Source organism: Eriocheir sinensis, chromosome 46 (genome assembly GCF_024679095.1).
Source record: "Eriocheir sinensis breed Jianghai 21 chromosome 46, ASM2467909v1, whole genome shotgun sequence".
NCBI lineage: Eukaryota > Metazoa > Arthropoda > Malacostraca > Decapoda > Varunidae > Eriocheir > Eriocheir sinensis.
Genome location: NC_066554.1, coordinates 6,503,762 through 6,518,442, shown reverse-complemented (window position 1 = coordinate 6,518,442; position 14,681 = coordinate 6,503,762). Strand labels below are relative to the sequence as shown.

The following is a 14,681-nucleotide window of genomic DNA, read 5'->3' as shown; positions in this document are numbered from 1 at the left end:
GCTCCGTGCCTCGCCTTTCAAAGCTAAACAAACATCAGCGTCTCGTGCCTCGCCCCGCCCCTCTGGTGACGCCCAAGTGTTATGCAACGAGTATTGGGACGAACGGCTAATTATTGGCGCTCGACAGCGTTATTGTGTTTCTTCTTTTGTTCCCTTTCTTATCGTGATTATACGAGACTAATATGATTTGTCGACGAGAAAATGAATGCGTCTTCCTACTTTTTGCTACTTTTTTCATAGTTCCCAGTATACTTGTTGTTCTGTTCCGGAGGCTTCGGTTCCCTTTAAGGATGGCATATTTTGCAATACTGAATTTATTTATTTTTATTTATTTTTGTATTTTTTATTTTGAAATTTTAATTATTATCATGTGATCGTCTTGGGTTGACTTTGCAGTTCGCTTATTATAGTTTGATGCATTTCCCTGGATTTTGGGGGTATTTTGAGGATCTTTTTATATAATATTATATCGTTTTATTTGAAGTTTTACATATTTTTTAGTACTGATACTAATTTACAGTTTTGTGTGTATTTTTATGTAAAAATGAAATCTTTTGTGTAGACTGTAGAGATTAGATACGTTTCACTTAAACACTTAAATTCACATGGCGCTCCATACAACGGCCTTACATTCAACTTTCGCGCCACATGAAAACAAAATAACCCGGTGCTTTAAACTGCCGGGCCTGTCACAACACACGGCCTGTTGGACCTCAGCTGTTCATTCTCTTGTACCAGTCGAACCTTTCCTGCTTCACTGGAATACGCGGGACTGTAAAAGGTTTCTTGATACACTCTCCGTAAGTTAAGTATAGTGAACATGTGCCTCTATGATCCTCTATTGTAGATTAGATATTTAGATATGCATTATATAACATAGTCGAATGAAACAGTATTCTTAGCATCTTGGAGTAGTTTAGTTGATCTCTTTTGCGAGACAGGTAGTTTTTCTCGCTGCTGCACAAGCCTGGCAACAAAATAATACACACACATAATAAATATCCATCTTCATTAGTTCACTTTTATCTATCTCCTTTCTCTTTACGTCTGGGGTAGGTAGGAAGAGTTCAAAATGTCTTTAAAGTTAAATAAATCTCAACACCTTTCATGAGGCTATAAACTCTTACATGCGGAGGCTAATAGTTAGGTATAGTTAGGTTAGTCTCAAGGTCTGGGGAAGAGTAGGTTGACAAAGGGGGGTGGGGGGGTCGAACTGGGGTGTAAGGTCTGGCAGGGACAACACAGACGGGGAGGGCAGGGGAGGGAGGGATAAGGGAGGGGGGTACAAGGTCACTAGGGGTGGAGGTCGTGGTGGTGGTGGTGGTGGCGGTGGTGCTGATGGTGGTGATGCTCGGACCCACAGACATGGAGGAGCCGACGGCGGTAGCGAAGAAGGAGGACCTGAACCCGATCCTGTGGACGTGGTTTATCATCGCCATCATGGTCGCCGTCACCATGATCTGCGTCATCTTCTTCTCCATGTGGGTCTACAGCCAAAGGTGAGCAGCGGACTGTACTTAGACTTCACTTATATTTCGCTTACACTTCATTTACGCATCACTTTCACTTGGGCCCAGTAAGATTTGTACACCATTTACAGTTAGGCGTAACTATCTGCGTATGCCCCCACTTTACTTTAGACAGGAACCAAGCATTAAAATTATGAATTGCAACTGTTTAACATGGGCAGGAAGGGTATTTTCACCCACTAAGACTTGTAGCAATCTCTTGTTTAATACTTAGGCGTAACTATCTTAATTATCAAGGTACCAGAATACGCAGTTAACTGATGGGTGTGGAGAGAGGTGTCAAGATAAGAGTAAGTCGATTAGTAGGGCTTATCAGTGAATGCATGGGGTCGTGAAGCTTAAAGGAGTGTTAAACTGAATGACATATGACTAGCAAATTCAAACGATAGCAGGGCGGTTTTGTTTAGCACCTGCCTACTAATATGTGAGTAGCGGGGGTTTGGCAAGGCTGGGAGGCGTCGAATAGGGTAAAAATATCCATTCACAGACATACCAGACCAGCCGCGGGTATTGACCTTAGCACAGACACAGAGGTTGTAAAGTAGCACTAAGACATGCCTCCTTTAGTGTACGGGGAGCGGATGTTGGCAGGGCGTCGTGGGGCAGAGGCAGGGCAGGGCAGTGAAGGTTTAGTAGTCAGTGGTTGATTCACGAGTGGCGGATGTTGGCTGGAACTCAGAAGTGTGAAGGTGTTAATCGATGTTCATTCACCGGTATACAAGTAGTGCAAGATGTTTACCAAGGCACAGATATATATTTCCTATGTCAATAGTTCCGCAGGCGTTCCTTACATTACTGGCAGCGGACACAACCAAATATTTGTAGATAGTGTACTGAAACTTTGAATTCAAATCGCTAAGACATGCTCCTCTTATTGTATCGAGGAGCGGAAGTTGGCAGGGTCTCGCGGGAAGGGCAGGGGCAGGGAAGGGAAGGTTTAGTTGTCAGCGGTTGATTCACGAGAGGCGGATGTTGGCTGGAGCTTGGAAGTGTGGAGGTGTTAAAATCGATGTTCATTCAACTGTATCCGAGTAGGTGATGTTTACCAAGCTTCGGATATCGTCACCTTCGTAAACAAACCGCCTAAGTCATTATTTTATACTTTTCAGGAAATTGGAAAAGAACTGTCATTATCTCATTTGGCTTAAGGTTTAGGTAGAAATGAAAAGGCCGATTCTAGAACACTCGAGCCTTGAATGACGAAGGCAACTATACAAATATGGGCATCACATGTTTAAAAATTGATGTAGACAAAAACCTGGAAATCGCTGAAAAATGACTTAGGCGATTATTTTATGAGGGTGACGATATATATTTCCACTTTCAGTAGTTCCGCATACAATCTTTACACTTGTGACAGCGGATTCCAACCAAATACTTTTAGGTAGAACACTGCAGCTTAAAACACAAACCCGTATTGAACGCTGTACCAATAAAATCATCGCTAGGTAACATCGCATAAATTTAGATTAGCCAGAGCAAAGACTATAAAACTATAAATGCCAAGTTAAATTGACCTCTCTTTCGGCCACCTCTTTTGATTCTTTTTTTTTTTAGGAGCAGCGAGTAGCGGGCTTTTTTTTATTATTGTTTCCTTTTTTGTGTGCCCTTGAGCTGTCTCCTTTGCTGTAAAAAAAAAAAAAGTGCATTTTCATCAAGGCATAGACGTATAGTGCCGTTGAAATATCCATCTAAAAAAAAAAAAACGTAAAATCACCATTGACTAAGTGCAAAGCAGCCTAAACAAGCACTAACAAACAAAAGAGCAGCGGTTATTAGCCATGGCACTGAGGTCTACAGTAGCTAATAAATCTTCTTTGCCTTGATAGCTTTTACCGATGTTCATGTCGGGTCGCTGTTTGGAGGTCGTAGCTTAGTATAACAATCGTAAGACCTAATACCCTGTCTGACGTAGCTTAAAGTAGCTTATAATTAACCACTAGGCAACATTTGAGCAACGTGCGGTATCCATGAAGTAGAAGTGTATAAAACAACTTAAAACAGCAACTACCAAACATGAATATATAGTGTGAAGGTTAACTTGAAAACACCCACCAACAAACACTAATATATCCTCTAAACTCTTAAGTGTAAAAACGGATACTAGCCATGATATAAAGGCAAAAACACTCATTAACCAGCACGGGGCACTTGGCTTTGCATAGAAGAAAAGAACTTAAAACCCAACAAACAAACAGCGGATATTAACCATAGGACAGACGTGTGTAGTGTAGAGTACCTTAAAAATACCCGCTAACGGATGGGCGGCAAGGAGAGCATTTGGCATGGTGTAGAGGTAGGAAAGTAGGGGGTGTAGGGGCGAGGTGACAGGGGCGAGAGGTGACACTCTTCCTCTCATGCAGGCTGGCGCGCGTGGCTGAGCTGAGGAAGGCGCTGTACAAGGGATACGAACCCGCGGAGCCTGAGCCCATCAAGAAGGAGGTGGACCTTGAAGCCGGGAAGCCAGAGGAGCCCGTGGAGGACGAGATGACGGCGAACTTCCAGCGAAAGTGAGAAGTTGGGGTGTTGAGGGGGGAGGGGCAGGGGCAGGGGGGTGTTAGGGTGCGGAGAGGGGCAAGGGGAAGGGTATTTTGGTAAGGTTGTCTGTCTCTCTTGTGTTATTCTTAATCTGTGTCTGCTTGAGTATGTCTGCCTCATGTCTGTCGTGTGTGTCTCTCTCTCTCTCTCTCTCTCTCTCTCTCTCTTCTCATAATCTCTTTTAAATAAACCTTGATAGATGAATTAGTAACACACACACACACACACACACACACACACACACACACACACACACACACACACACACAACGTTTGGCACGAGAGAAAGGAGGGAGGCAAAGGTAATCTTGTCTCTTATGTGCCGAGTATTTTTAAATGGAGGAGGAGGAGGAGGAGGAAGAGGAAGAGGAGGAGATAGTCTTGTCGGAGTAGCTTCTTTGGATATATTACTAATGTTTCCTTTTTTGTGTTCCTCCTAAACTGATACTTGTAAACACACACACACACACACACACACACACACACTGACATCCATATTATAGTAGGTTGTTGTAGTAGTGAGGGACATAATTACTATTTTTACTCTTTTTTTTATAAGCTGTAACATTGTAACTTCTTTCCTTTGGCTGTAATCATTATATTATTCGTCCGTTTCCTTTTTTTTCACGCTACTCAAGAGAATTCAGGAAGTCTTGGTATCACGTGTGAGTAGTATTTTTTTAATCATTATATTGTGTGTTGTTGAGAGAGAGAGAGAGAGAGAGAGAGAGAGAGAGAGAGAGAGAGAGAGAGAGAGAGAGAGAGAGAGAGAGAGAGAGAGAGAGAGAGAGAGAGAGAGAGAGAGAGAGAGAGAGAGTTTCCCGTTCAAAATGCAGAAGTCGTGGAAAACTATCACCTTCAGGATCACAAAACCGTCCAAGGGAATTCCAGCAACTTTTCAACAACAACAACAACAGCAACAACTTTTCAAAGAAGCGAACTAAGGTGCCAATACGTTGAAAAAATAAGGGCTTTAAAGTATTCAACCGTATCTCACATGGAAGTCAAGATATGAGTGAATGCGTGAAATAGAGAGTGAAAGAGATACATAGATAAAAAAAGAAGCATCTGGTCCCCTCTTTCCCCGCCATGACCGCGCATCCTCCAATCCAATCAACCAACCCCCTTCCTTCCAGACAACTCGCGGCCATGATGAAGCGGCAGGAGACCATTCAGAGCGTGGACTCCTTCGCTTCCCACGACGACGACTTCGCAGAGTACGGAGACGAGAGCATGGGTGAGTGGCGCGCCTTGGGGGGGGGGTTCTGGTGACTCATGGCGTTGACCCTCTCTCACCACAGCATTGATAGATAGACATAGGACAGTTTCAATACATTACTTTACAATTCAAGTATACAGGTTAGATATAGGAATAGTTTATTGTTTCTAGAGGTACAGTTTTTTTTTACGTTACGATTCAAGCATGCAGTTTTAATACATTACATTACTTTACAATGCAAGTATACAGGTTAGATATAGGAATGGTTTATTGTTTCTAGAGGTACAGTTTTTACATTACGATTCAAGTATACAGGTTAGAAATAGGAATAGTTTATTGTTTCTAGAGGTACAGTTAATACATTACGATTCAAGGATACAGGTTAGAAATAGGAACAGTTTATTGTCTCTAGAGGTATAGTTTTTAAATTAAAGTTCAAATTATACACGTTAGAAAGAGAGAGAGTTTATTGTGTCTAGAGAAATAGTTTTTTACATTACTTACTACATATGCAGGTTAGAAATAAGAATACGAATAGTTAGAGATAGATTTTTTTTTTCATTACATTTCAACACACCGGTTAGATATAGGTATTATTAAGTACATAATCAGTACATATATTAGCCTTTATCGTCCTTATACACAACAGAACACTGTAGAATGCATTTGAATATGAGGAATGCCAATAATAGGTCACAAAATTTAAATATGGAATGAGGGAGGCGAGTGCGTGCAGGGTTATAGTGGCCGGGGGGGGGGAGGGGGGGTCTTCACAGTCAGGCATAAGTTCAGGAGAATTTATGTTGATTGCTAGTCTCCTAAGGTTAGATTAGGTTCCATAAAGTAGGGTTGAGTGTAGTCTGTTTTTGGCTTCGTGTTGAGGGAAAGGGGAAGGAAGTTTTAACCGGCCTAAGTATGCCAACTATTGTGTTTTTTTTTAGTTTTACGTGGTTTATGTAGGGAAAAATAGGTTCAAGTTAGTTCTTATATTATTTCACAGTACAGTTTGAAAGGTTCTAGGAGGGGGAAGGGTAACTAAATTAATATCATAGGCTCTTTAACTTTAATCAGGTTTTAAGGCGAAGTTTAGATAATGATATTCAGAGTGTCACAAGCATAAATTCATTAACTTATTTTTGGACTCATTTGTAATACAGTTTGATAGGCTCTTGGAGGGGGAGGAGTAAGTATAGAAGGTTCTTTACTCCATGTAGGTAGACGAAGCTGATAACGATTTTCAAAGCGTAACAGATTTAAACTCTTAACTCATTTCTGGACTCATTCGAAGCGTTTTCCTCCAGTCAGCTTTAAAGGAGGCGTTAATAGCCTTGTCTCCACCTTATAGAATGTCTCTCTCTCTCTGCCAGTTTGAACCAGTGCTTTCAAACGCGAGGGAGACGAGATAATATTTGCCTTATGATCATTGCCAGCTTGTTTACGAAGGCGTCGAGTCGAAAAGTGGGAAGCGGAGGATAGGTGAAAGGTGATGGGAGGGGGAGGTGGAGAGGTGGCTGTCAAGTGGAGGTAGTGGGTAGGTGCGGTTAGGTGGTAGTGGTGGCAAGGGTTGGAGTGGTGATGGTGGTATTGGTAGTGGTGGTGGTATCTGATGGTGGTGGGTTGGAGTGGTGATGGTGGTATTGGTAGTGGTGGTGGTAGTGGTATCGGATAAGGGTCTAAAGGAGGTTGGTGTTAGTAGTGTGCATGCGTGTGGTGGTATGGTGGGGAATGAAAATGCGTGTGACTGGTGGGAGTGTGTGTGTGTGTGGGGGGGGGGGGGTGATGAGCACGCTTGTGAGTGAAGGTTGTGGTGGGGATGGCTGTGATTGAAGGCGGTGATGGTGGTGGTGGTGTTGGCAGTGGGCTTGCATGTGGTGGAGGTGGTGAGGGTGGAGGGGGTATGGGAGTGAGTGAAGGTGGTGGTGGTGGTGGTGGTGGAGGGGGAATGGGAGTGAGTGAAGGTGGTGGTGGTGGTGGTGGGGGTATGGGAGTGAGTGAAGGCGGTGGCGGTGGTGGTGGTGGTGGTATCAGCTGTGCCAAGACTTCGCTGAGGAGGCGTGTGATAGTGTGCACGTTATCCCTTCGTTGTCACTCCTCGGGGAAGGTCGTTCACTATCCAAGCAGCGTTGACAAATTATCGTACTTATCGCATCGCATTTTCGTAGTTTCTGAACAATAACTATAGCAAAAACAAACAAACAAACATCAATAAATAGGAGTTTTAACGCTAACTTCAATTTTCTATCGTTATTTGTGTAGGTACAAGAGTTAGAGGCTTAAAAGTAATAAACACGATGTGGTGAATACGATAATCTGGCGACGCTGTATTCAAGGCTTGACACCACACACAAAGGAAAGCCGCACAGGTCCTTCTCATCACTTCTCCGGGTTAGATGGGAATTCACTGAGTATATAATTGTCTCGTCACTGATATTACTAGTACTCTTTAGGTTGGTATTATAAGACTCTCGCTTCTCACATCAGTTATTTCTAAAGGTCAAAGAGGGGGTCAGTCGGGTTCTTATGGGTGTTTCTTGAGGTTCACGGTACAGAGGAAGGGTCACACTACCACCAGGGTCATAAAACTACCCCTGGAAATGCCCCCAACTCCCAGGAAAGCCTTGTCAAATAGGTGTTCTTGGGCGGCGAAATGTCTTATAATACGACCCTAAGTTATTATCATTATTATTACGGATTCTATCGTTAGCTATTACTAGTGCTCTTGATGCTGCTGTTGACGTGGTGCATGAAGGGTTTACACTGTGCAAAATCGACCTCTGTGAAGGATTTGATTAAGTGTGAACAGAGTGAACTTTAACCAGACATAAAATAATAGAAAAAAATGTTCAGTGATGACTTTACCAGAGCTCCACGTAGTTAACTAGACTAATGACACTAACTACTGAATCAGGACTAACTACCTAACTAACGAGTGTTGTATAATATTACCTGTGCCCATGAACGTGTGCCTCTACTAACCACTTCATCCACACCTCTCTGCAGTTGGCCAGACGGAAACATTAGTGTAACGGGTAGGCACTCTCCACACTCACTGTTCTCTTCCTCTCTCAACTCGCCCCGTATTGTAGTCGTAGGCGTGACTGACAACGGGTGGTGTGCATGGCTTCATTTTTGACTTACACCGTTTACTATTTACTACACATACTTAAAGGAGCTATTACACTGGGCACATTTTCCTTGGATCTTCAGTCAAACCACGATTTCCGCTGGCGTGGTTCTCATATTTCCGTGGTTTTCTGACGTGTCCACGATCTTCCAAAGCTACGGTAGATTTCACCGAAGGCCAACGGTATTACTCACCATTATCAGCAGCAGCAATAACAAGAAACAAATGAGAACCTCGCTAGCGGAAATCGTGGTTTGACTGAAGATCCACGGAATTTGCCCAGTGTAATAGCCCCTTTACGGCTCGAGGGCAGCTCCATGTCACAACCAAACTATTTTTGAGCCTCACGTGTGTTTGGTATGGCTTTGGTATTCTCGTAGACATTTTTGCACAATGACTATAGTATGCATAATCTTTTTTGAGAAGCATTAGCTCTTTTTTTCTGAAGTTGTTAAACGAATCACAAATTATCAACTGCCACATTGCTTTCTCTGCTTCGTTTTTATTTTTTTATTTTTATTATAAAGCATGTGGCTGATGTTCTCATAAGACATGGAGCTCGCCACAACAGCCTCACTGACTGACTCACCTCGTAACTTGACTCTCTTGCATAGTTTTCATGTGAGCATACTAAAGGGGCTATTACACTAGGCAAATTTTCCGTGGATCGTCAGTCAAACCACGATTTTTGCTGCGTGGTCTCATATTTCCGTGGTGTTCTGACGTGTCCACGGTCTTCCAAAACTACGGTAGATTTCACCGAAGGACGACGGTATTACTCACCATCAGCAGCACCAGCAATAACAAGAAACAAATGAGAACCACGCTAGCGGAAATCGTGATTTGACTGAAGATCCATGGAATATTTGCCCAGTTTAATAGCCCCTTTACTCTCACTATATTGGTATTGTATATTATCTATTACCTGCATGTGAGCAGCGGAGTACTACCTATTCTAACTTTATATTGCTTGGTGGCGAAGAGTATAGAGACTGTGACTAAAACTGTTACTCAGGCCTGCAATTAACAAAGAATAAGACAGGAGGCGCGTAGTCGTATTACTTTGACATAAATCCTTTTGTAGATCACGTAATCTTTCATTATTTTCATGCATGATGATGGCATGTGTTGATCCACTCCAACGCACGATTTAGGATAATAGTTGGTACTAAGAGATTATAGGATTAGATTTATTAAAATTTGTGATGTTTTAGCAAAAAAAAAAATGGTACGTATTCCACAAAGAAGATTTAGGGGAGAGCAGCCTAGTCTTATTTTATTGATCAAGTTATCGTAGTAGGTTCGAATACAACATTACCTCCCGGTACATCAATTTTACTGCAGGACAGGGTGTGCTTGTAGGTAGGCAGTATATGTTGTTGCTGGAGTGTTAAAAAAAAATAACTACATTCTGAAAGTAAGAAACTCACCATTCAAGAGTAATGCATCTTATATGAGTTTTTTTAAACAGTATCTTTTATGTATATATGAAAGTTTTACCTCATGTGCATATGCCAGTATGAACAGTGTTTTCTACCTGTTGTTGTTATGCGTACGGTGTGCCATTGCTGAGCGTAGTCGTTGTGATGAGTATGACGCAGATGTTCAATGTTGGGTGTTATCATTGTTGCAGCCATTGACCTGCTCAGTTCGGTATCATTGGTAACAAACCCAAGACACCAGAGACCTCCTCCTGTGCCGCGTACCTGAGCACAGCACCAGGTAACCGTGTGTTCCCTCAAGGCCGCCGCCAGTACACGTGCAGCCAGCCAGGTCTCGCTCTCTCTCAGGCTGTCACGCACACGCACACCTCGAGATGAAGCAGGTCACGTTATGTCGCGTCAGGTCATCCAGTCAGAACTTTACTGTTGCTGTATTCATGGTCATTTTTCTTTCGATAACTGAGCAAAGACAGACCGGCCTCATCTCTAGGTATATGTGTGTATTTAGTTTTGTTTCCAACCTAACGAGTCGTTGGCAGCGTGAGACAGCCTGCGAGCCCTGACTGGCTCAGGGAGCATCACCGCTGACCTCCTCATTGCCTCAAGACAACACTCCGGACGACGGAAAAGGGAAGAAACGTTGTAACATCGCACATTCCACGGATTGACGTGGTCTGTTTGCAAGATCTTCTCACATAAACCGGCAAATGGATGAGCCTTATTGGGACAACACTTGCATGGAGGCTTGGGGTGATGAGACAGTGAGGAGGGCAGCGGCAGGTCTCCCCAGGTGTACGTGGCGAGGAGGACCTGTGCACACTTGGAGGAGGCCTGGATGATGCCTGAGTAACTTAGGGAATGGGTGGGTAACAACGAATGACAGTACTCAGTCAGTGACTCAGCCCTTCGGTGCTGAGCTAGGTAGAACGCTCACTTTGTATAGGTACTGGCGGTGGCCTCTTGTTTGCCATCACCCTGTTTGACCTTTTGACTCACCCTGTGGATGCGGTTTACCCGGGTGGTGGAGTGCTGCATCCACGTGGACAAAGTTGGGGGATTGCATCTTTGGGTTACAGTTGGTGTGTTGATGAGTGGCGTTGCATCAGTCTAGAAACACCTGGTGTGGCTCTGGGTGTTGTTGCATCCCCATGCAGGCCAGAGCTGGTGTTCTTGGGTGATGCTGTAGGCCCAGGACAGCCGGTGTGTTTCAGGGTAGTGTTGCATTATCGGGAAAGAGGTACTGTCTCCCTAGGGGGTGTAGCATCCCTTAAGTAGCCCCCAGCAGGTAGTGCTGGAGTAGCGTTGTGCTGTGAGTACCTCTGCCTTGCGCGCTTGTGTGTCCAATTGAAGGTTTGGACATGCTTGGGACGCATCCTTTGAATAATTACGTCATTCACACATTTTTCTCTGAATGAAAAGGACGTCTTTGTATTATGTATATACATATTAGCTATGTGTTTGTATGATACTTGGGTTACACTTGTCAGTGGCTTACACCTGAAACACTATTGGTTTGGTAGACTGACTGTTTGATGTTTTGATGCGGTGCAGCAACTGCCTCCTTTCATTAATGAAACAAAGTTGTTTTTGCATGACTGTTCAGTTGATTAAGTGCAACATCCAATTATATTCTACTGTATAAACCACTAAGCATCTTGTAACCAGCTCTTCGATTCTTCTTTGTGACGTTGGTGTAAGTTTGCTCCAGATGATTCACAACTTTCTTCGCCCAATAAAACTCAGCTTGTGTGTCAGTAATGTGATGTTAGCAAGTCACTGGTTGTGTTTCTGTAGCATTCATACATTCCACTTTTAAATGCGATTGTTTTCTTTTACTAAAACACCCGTTAACATAATGAGATACTTACGACCACAAGTGTGTACTGCCGCAGGAAATGAGTTTTATTTTTTGTTCCAACTTGTGATTTCTATTTTTCTAAGTATATTTTGCATGAAGAGTATGTCCAGATGCTTTGGGAATGTTACAGCTAATAAGCGATCGAACTTCTAGATGTTAAACGAAAGGTGTTTGGCAACTGTTTCAGCATAATTCGTCTCGGATCAGTGGAGCTTCGAACCTGTCTGGCGAACCATTCAACTAGTGGCTATTCAAGCTATCACAGACCAACACACACTTGAGAAACGAATACTTTTACCTAATAGACACATTGTAAAAAGTTAAAAGTTGTATTGCGTAGTTCAGTGGGAGTGTACACATATGGCGTCTATAGGGATGTCTTCCGTAATATTCTTGGCACTTACACTCGCTTCCTTGTCACCCACTCCTCAGGTCGCTTCACGGACGATGGCTCACTCATCTACCAAAAGGTGTGAGGCGGAGTGAGTGTCTGAATCACCACCACCACCACCACCGTCACCACACGTCACCTGTCTGTTCGTCTGTCTGGGTGGTGAGCTCACTGCCTGAACCACACACACCTGGAGACCGAAGCCCCCCCGTGTCGGCATCCGCGTGACCCCCCCTCCCCCCCCTCTCGCCACCACACCCGTCACCGTCATCACCACACCCACATTAATATATTCCTCCCCCAAGGTCACCGCGGATAGCAGTCACCGAAACGGGCTTCCTTCCTTACTATTTTTATGCCATTCACACTTAATAGCGAATGTGTGTGTGTGTGTGTGTGTGTGTGTGTGTGTGTGTGTGTGTGTGTGTGTGTGCAATCTGACGGTATTGCCATGAGGCGGCCGCGTTCGTTTGAGAGCGTGTAGGTGTGTGTAGGTGTGTGTGTACCTCGTCCACATACATACACATATACGTACAAGCAGTGTGCACATGTCATCTGCATGTATACGCGCTGCAATAGTTCATGGAGTCTTTTTTTCTCTCAAATTTCTGTTACAAGATTAATATTACTGCCAGACATACAACATCCATCGCGCAGTTCATGCCGGGCCGACTACACGCTAAGAAGAGTCTACAAACAGTTCGGGCAGCACAGCGTCCTTGGGTTGTGATATGTCCCAAGGAGCGTAATGGTTGGACGTTCGAGTTTTCGGCCAAAGAAAAGAAGAAGCGATCCTCCGGCAATCCAGTCCCGTTCTCTCACCATTGTTTCATCATAGTTCACCCGCAGCTGCGTAAAGAAAACGTATCAAGGGTAGTAACGAAGCAAACACATCATATCAGCCGCCTCTCACGTAAGATTGTCAAGGAGAGAGAAACTTTGATCTGCGACTGTGAAGCGGCGAGTGTTTGCTGCCCACTCAGGAGGTGTTGAGGTGTTTGTTTTAAGGATATATACACACGACGGATGCTTGACGAGGCGTTCAGGAAGTCCGTGAGGCAAGACAGGTTAAGTCACTCGAGCCTCTGAAAGCTGTACTACCGAATCAAACGACCCAGGTGGATAATAGTCATACTACATACAAGCATACATTCATAACAATAAGATATATGTATACAGGCTATGTTGAGACTGTTTTCATCTCAGTAATTTGTAACTTCATTGTGCTTCATGCTGACACACACTTCACCTGAGAGCATGCCAGCCTCGTCTGACGTGACCGAGGGCAGTTCGCGGTGGTCTTGTCGCCGAGTGGCAGAAAACAATCTTGCCACGCGCCGCCGCAGCTGCTCGCGCTAAAGATGTAAATGTACTGTATATGCTTCTGGACTTGACCTGTATCTTGCGCTGCCAACCATGATATTCCTCGTACTGTGGCTTTAGACGGGCCATAAAGCTAACCAGTGGCTGAGGACCTGTGTGGGGTTCAAGAGGAGGCGTCGTTGGTCCTCCTCCTACTACGCCCTCGGCTGTGCCAGTCACACATCCCATGGACTTGTGTATTGGTGTGAAGTGGTTTGAGTCTTCCTGATAAATATCTTCCTCGGTAAACTGAGAATGTACATAACTAATTCTTGCGACCTAGAGGTGCCCTTTCAAACTAATTCTCCCCCTCCCCCATTTTCTTTTTCTTTAGTCTTTCCCTCCCCCCCTCTCCCCTCCTTTACGGGCCAATATGTTGTTCGGGTCACGTGGTGGTATCGAACCCTGGCCACTCGCGCGCCGCTGAGCACCACCGCCTCTCGAATCTTGGGTACTCCTCTGGCGCTGTGTTCCTCATTCTCCATTTTTCTTTTCTTTCTCACATGATGACGTGTAAGTTGGCACGTGAGAGAGCAAAATCTAGTTTCTTAGTGTAAAGTTAAAAGTTGGTGTTTTATCATGAGAATCCCACTGTTTCGCGTCTTGCCTCCGTCACCGCTAACACGAGCATGCAGATGTATTTTTCAGGGAACTTCTTTCCTTCTGTTGATGTTTTACGGGGAAGTGTGACCAAGTGTTGGGTTTAAAAATTGGGTCCCTTTTTTAATGTTGTGAGGTGGAGTTATTTCCCATCATATTTTTGTGAGGCGGGAAGCTGTGTTCCTGTGCATATGTGTAAAAATAACCTGAGCATTCTCAAGTGTGGCTGCGTGTGTGGCTGTCTGGGCGTGTGCGTAAGGGTGCAAGTGGTAGTCTAATAGTGTGTGTGTGTGTGTGTGTGTGTGTGTGTGTGTGTGTGTGTGTGTGTGTGTGTGTGTAACTCCCTCCTGCGTCCATTCTTATTCTCCCGGTCATTATCTTCTATGTTAATTTTCAATAAAGTGTTAAGTTATGGAGTCAGATCTTTACCCTTCAACCCCACACCCTAGAGAGCACGGAACGAAAGAACATAAGAGAAAGGTGAGGCCTAAGACAAAAAGCACGCATGACAACCTTCTGCAAGTGGTAGGGGGAAACTATTTGTGCAGTTTTCAACACCGTCAATCATGAATGCACAAGCGTCATGACTGCCTCTAGATTGATTGATTGATTGTTTAT

The 14,681-nt window shown here is 44.1% G+C and overlaps 1 protein-coding gene across 14 annotated transcripts in view; it reads left to right on the top strand.

Annotated features, from left to right (window-relative positions):
• Positions 1 to 14,476, top strand: part of LOC126981013 (neuroglian-like) — a 292,124-nt gene extending 277,648 nt beyond the window's left edge. For 9 of the 14 annotated variants that reach the window (XM_050831620.1, XM_050831617.1, XM_050831618.1 and 6 more), the window contains 6 exons: positions 1,364 to 1,499; positions 3,893 to 4,039; positions 4,706 to 4,732; positions 5,204 to 5,304; positions 10,044 to 10,132; positions 12,143 to 14,476. In XM_050831620.1, coding sequence (XP_050687577.1) covers positions 1,364 to 1,499; positions 3,893 to 4,039; positions 4,706 to 4,732; positions 5,204 to 5,304; positions 10,044 to 10,120 — 488 coding nt within the window. In that variant the 3' untranslated portion in view covers positions 10,121 to 10,132; positions 12,143 to 14,476. Of the gene's footprint in view, positions 1 to 1,363; positions 1,500 to 3,892; positions 4,040 to 4,705; positions 4,733 to 5,203; positions 5,305 to 8,286; positions 8,316 to 10,043; positions 10,133 to 12,142 lie in introns of all 14 variants that reach the window. The other 5 variants (XM_050831623.1, XM_050831621.1, XM_050831625.1 and 2 more) reach the window with 5 other exon arrangements.
• Positions 14,477 to 14,681: the final 205 nt, after the last annotated feature.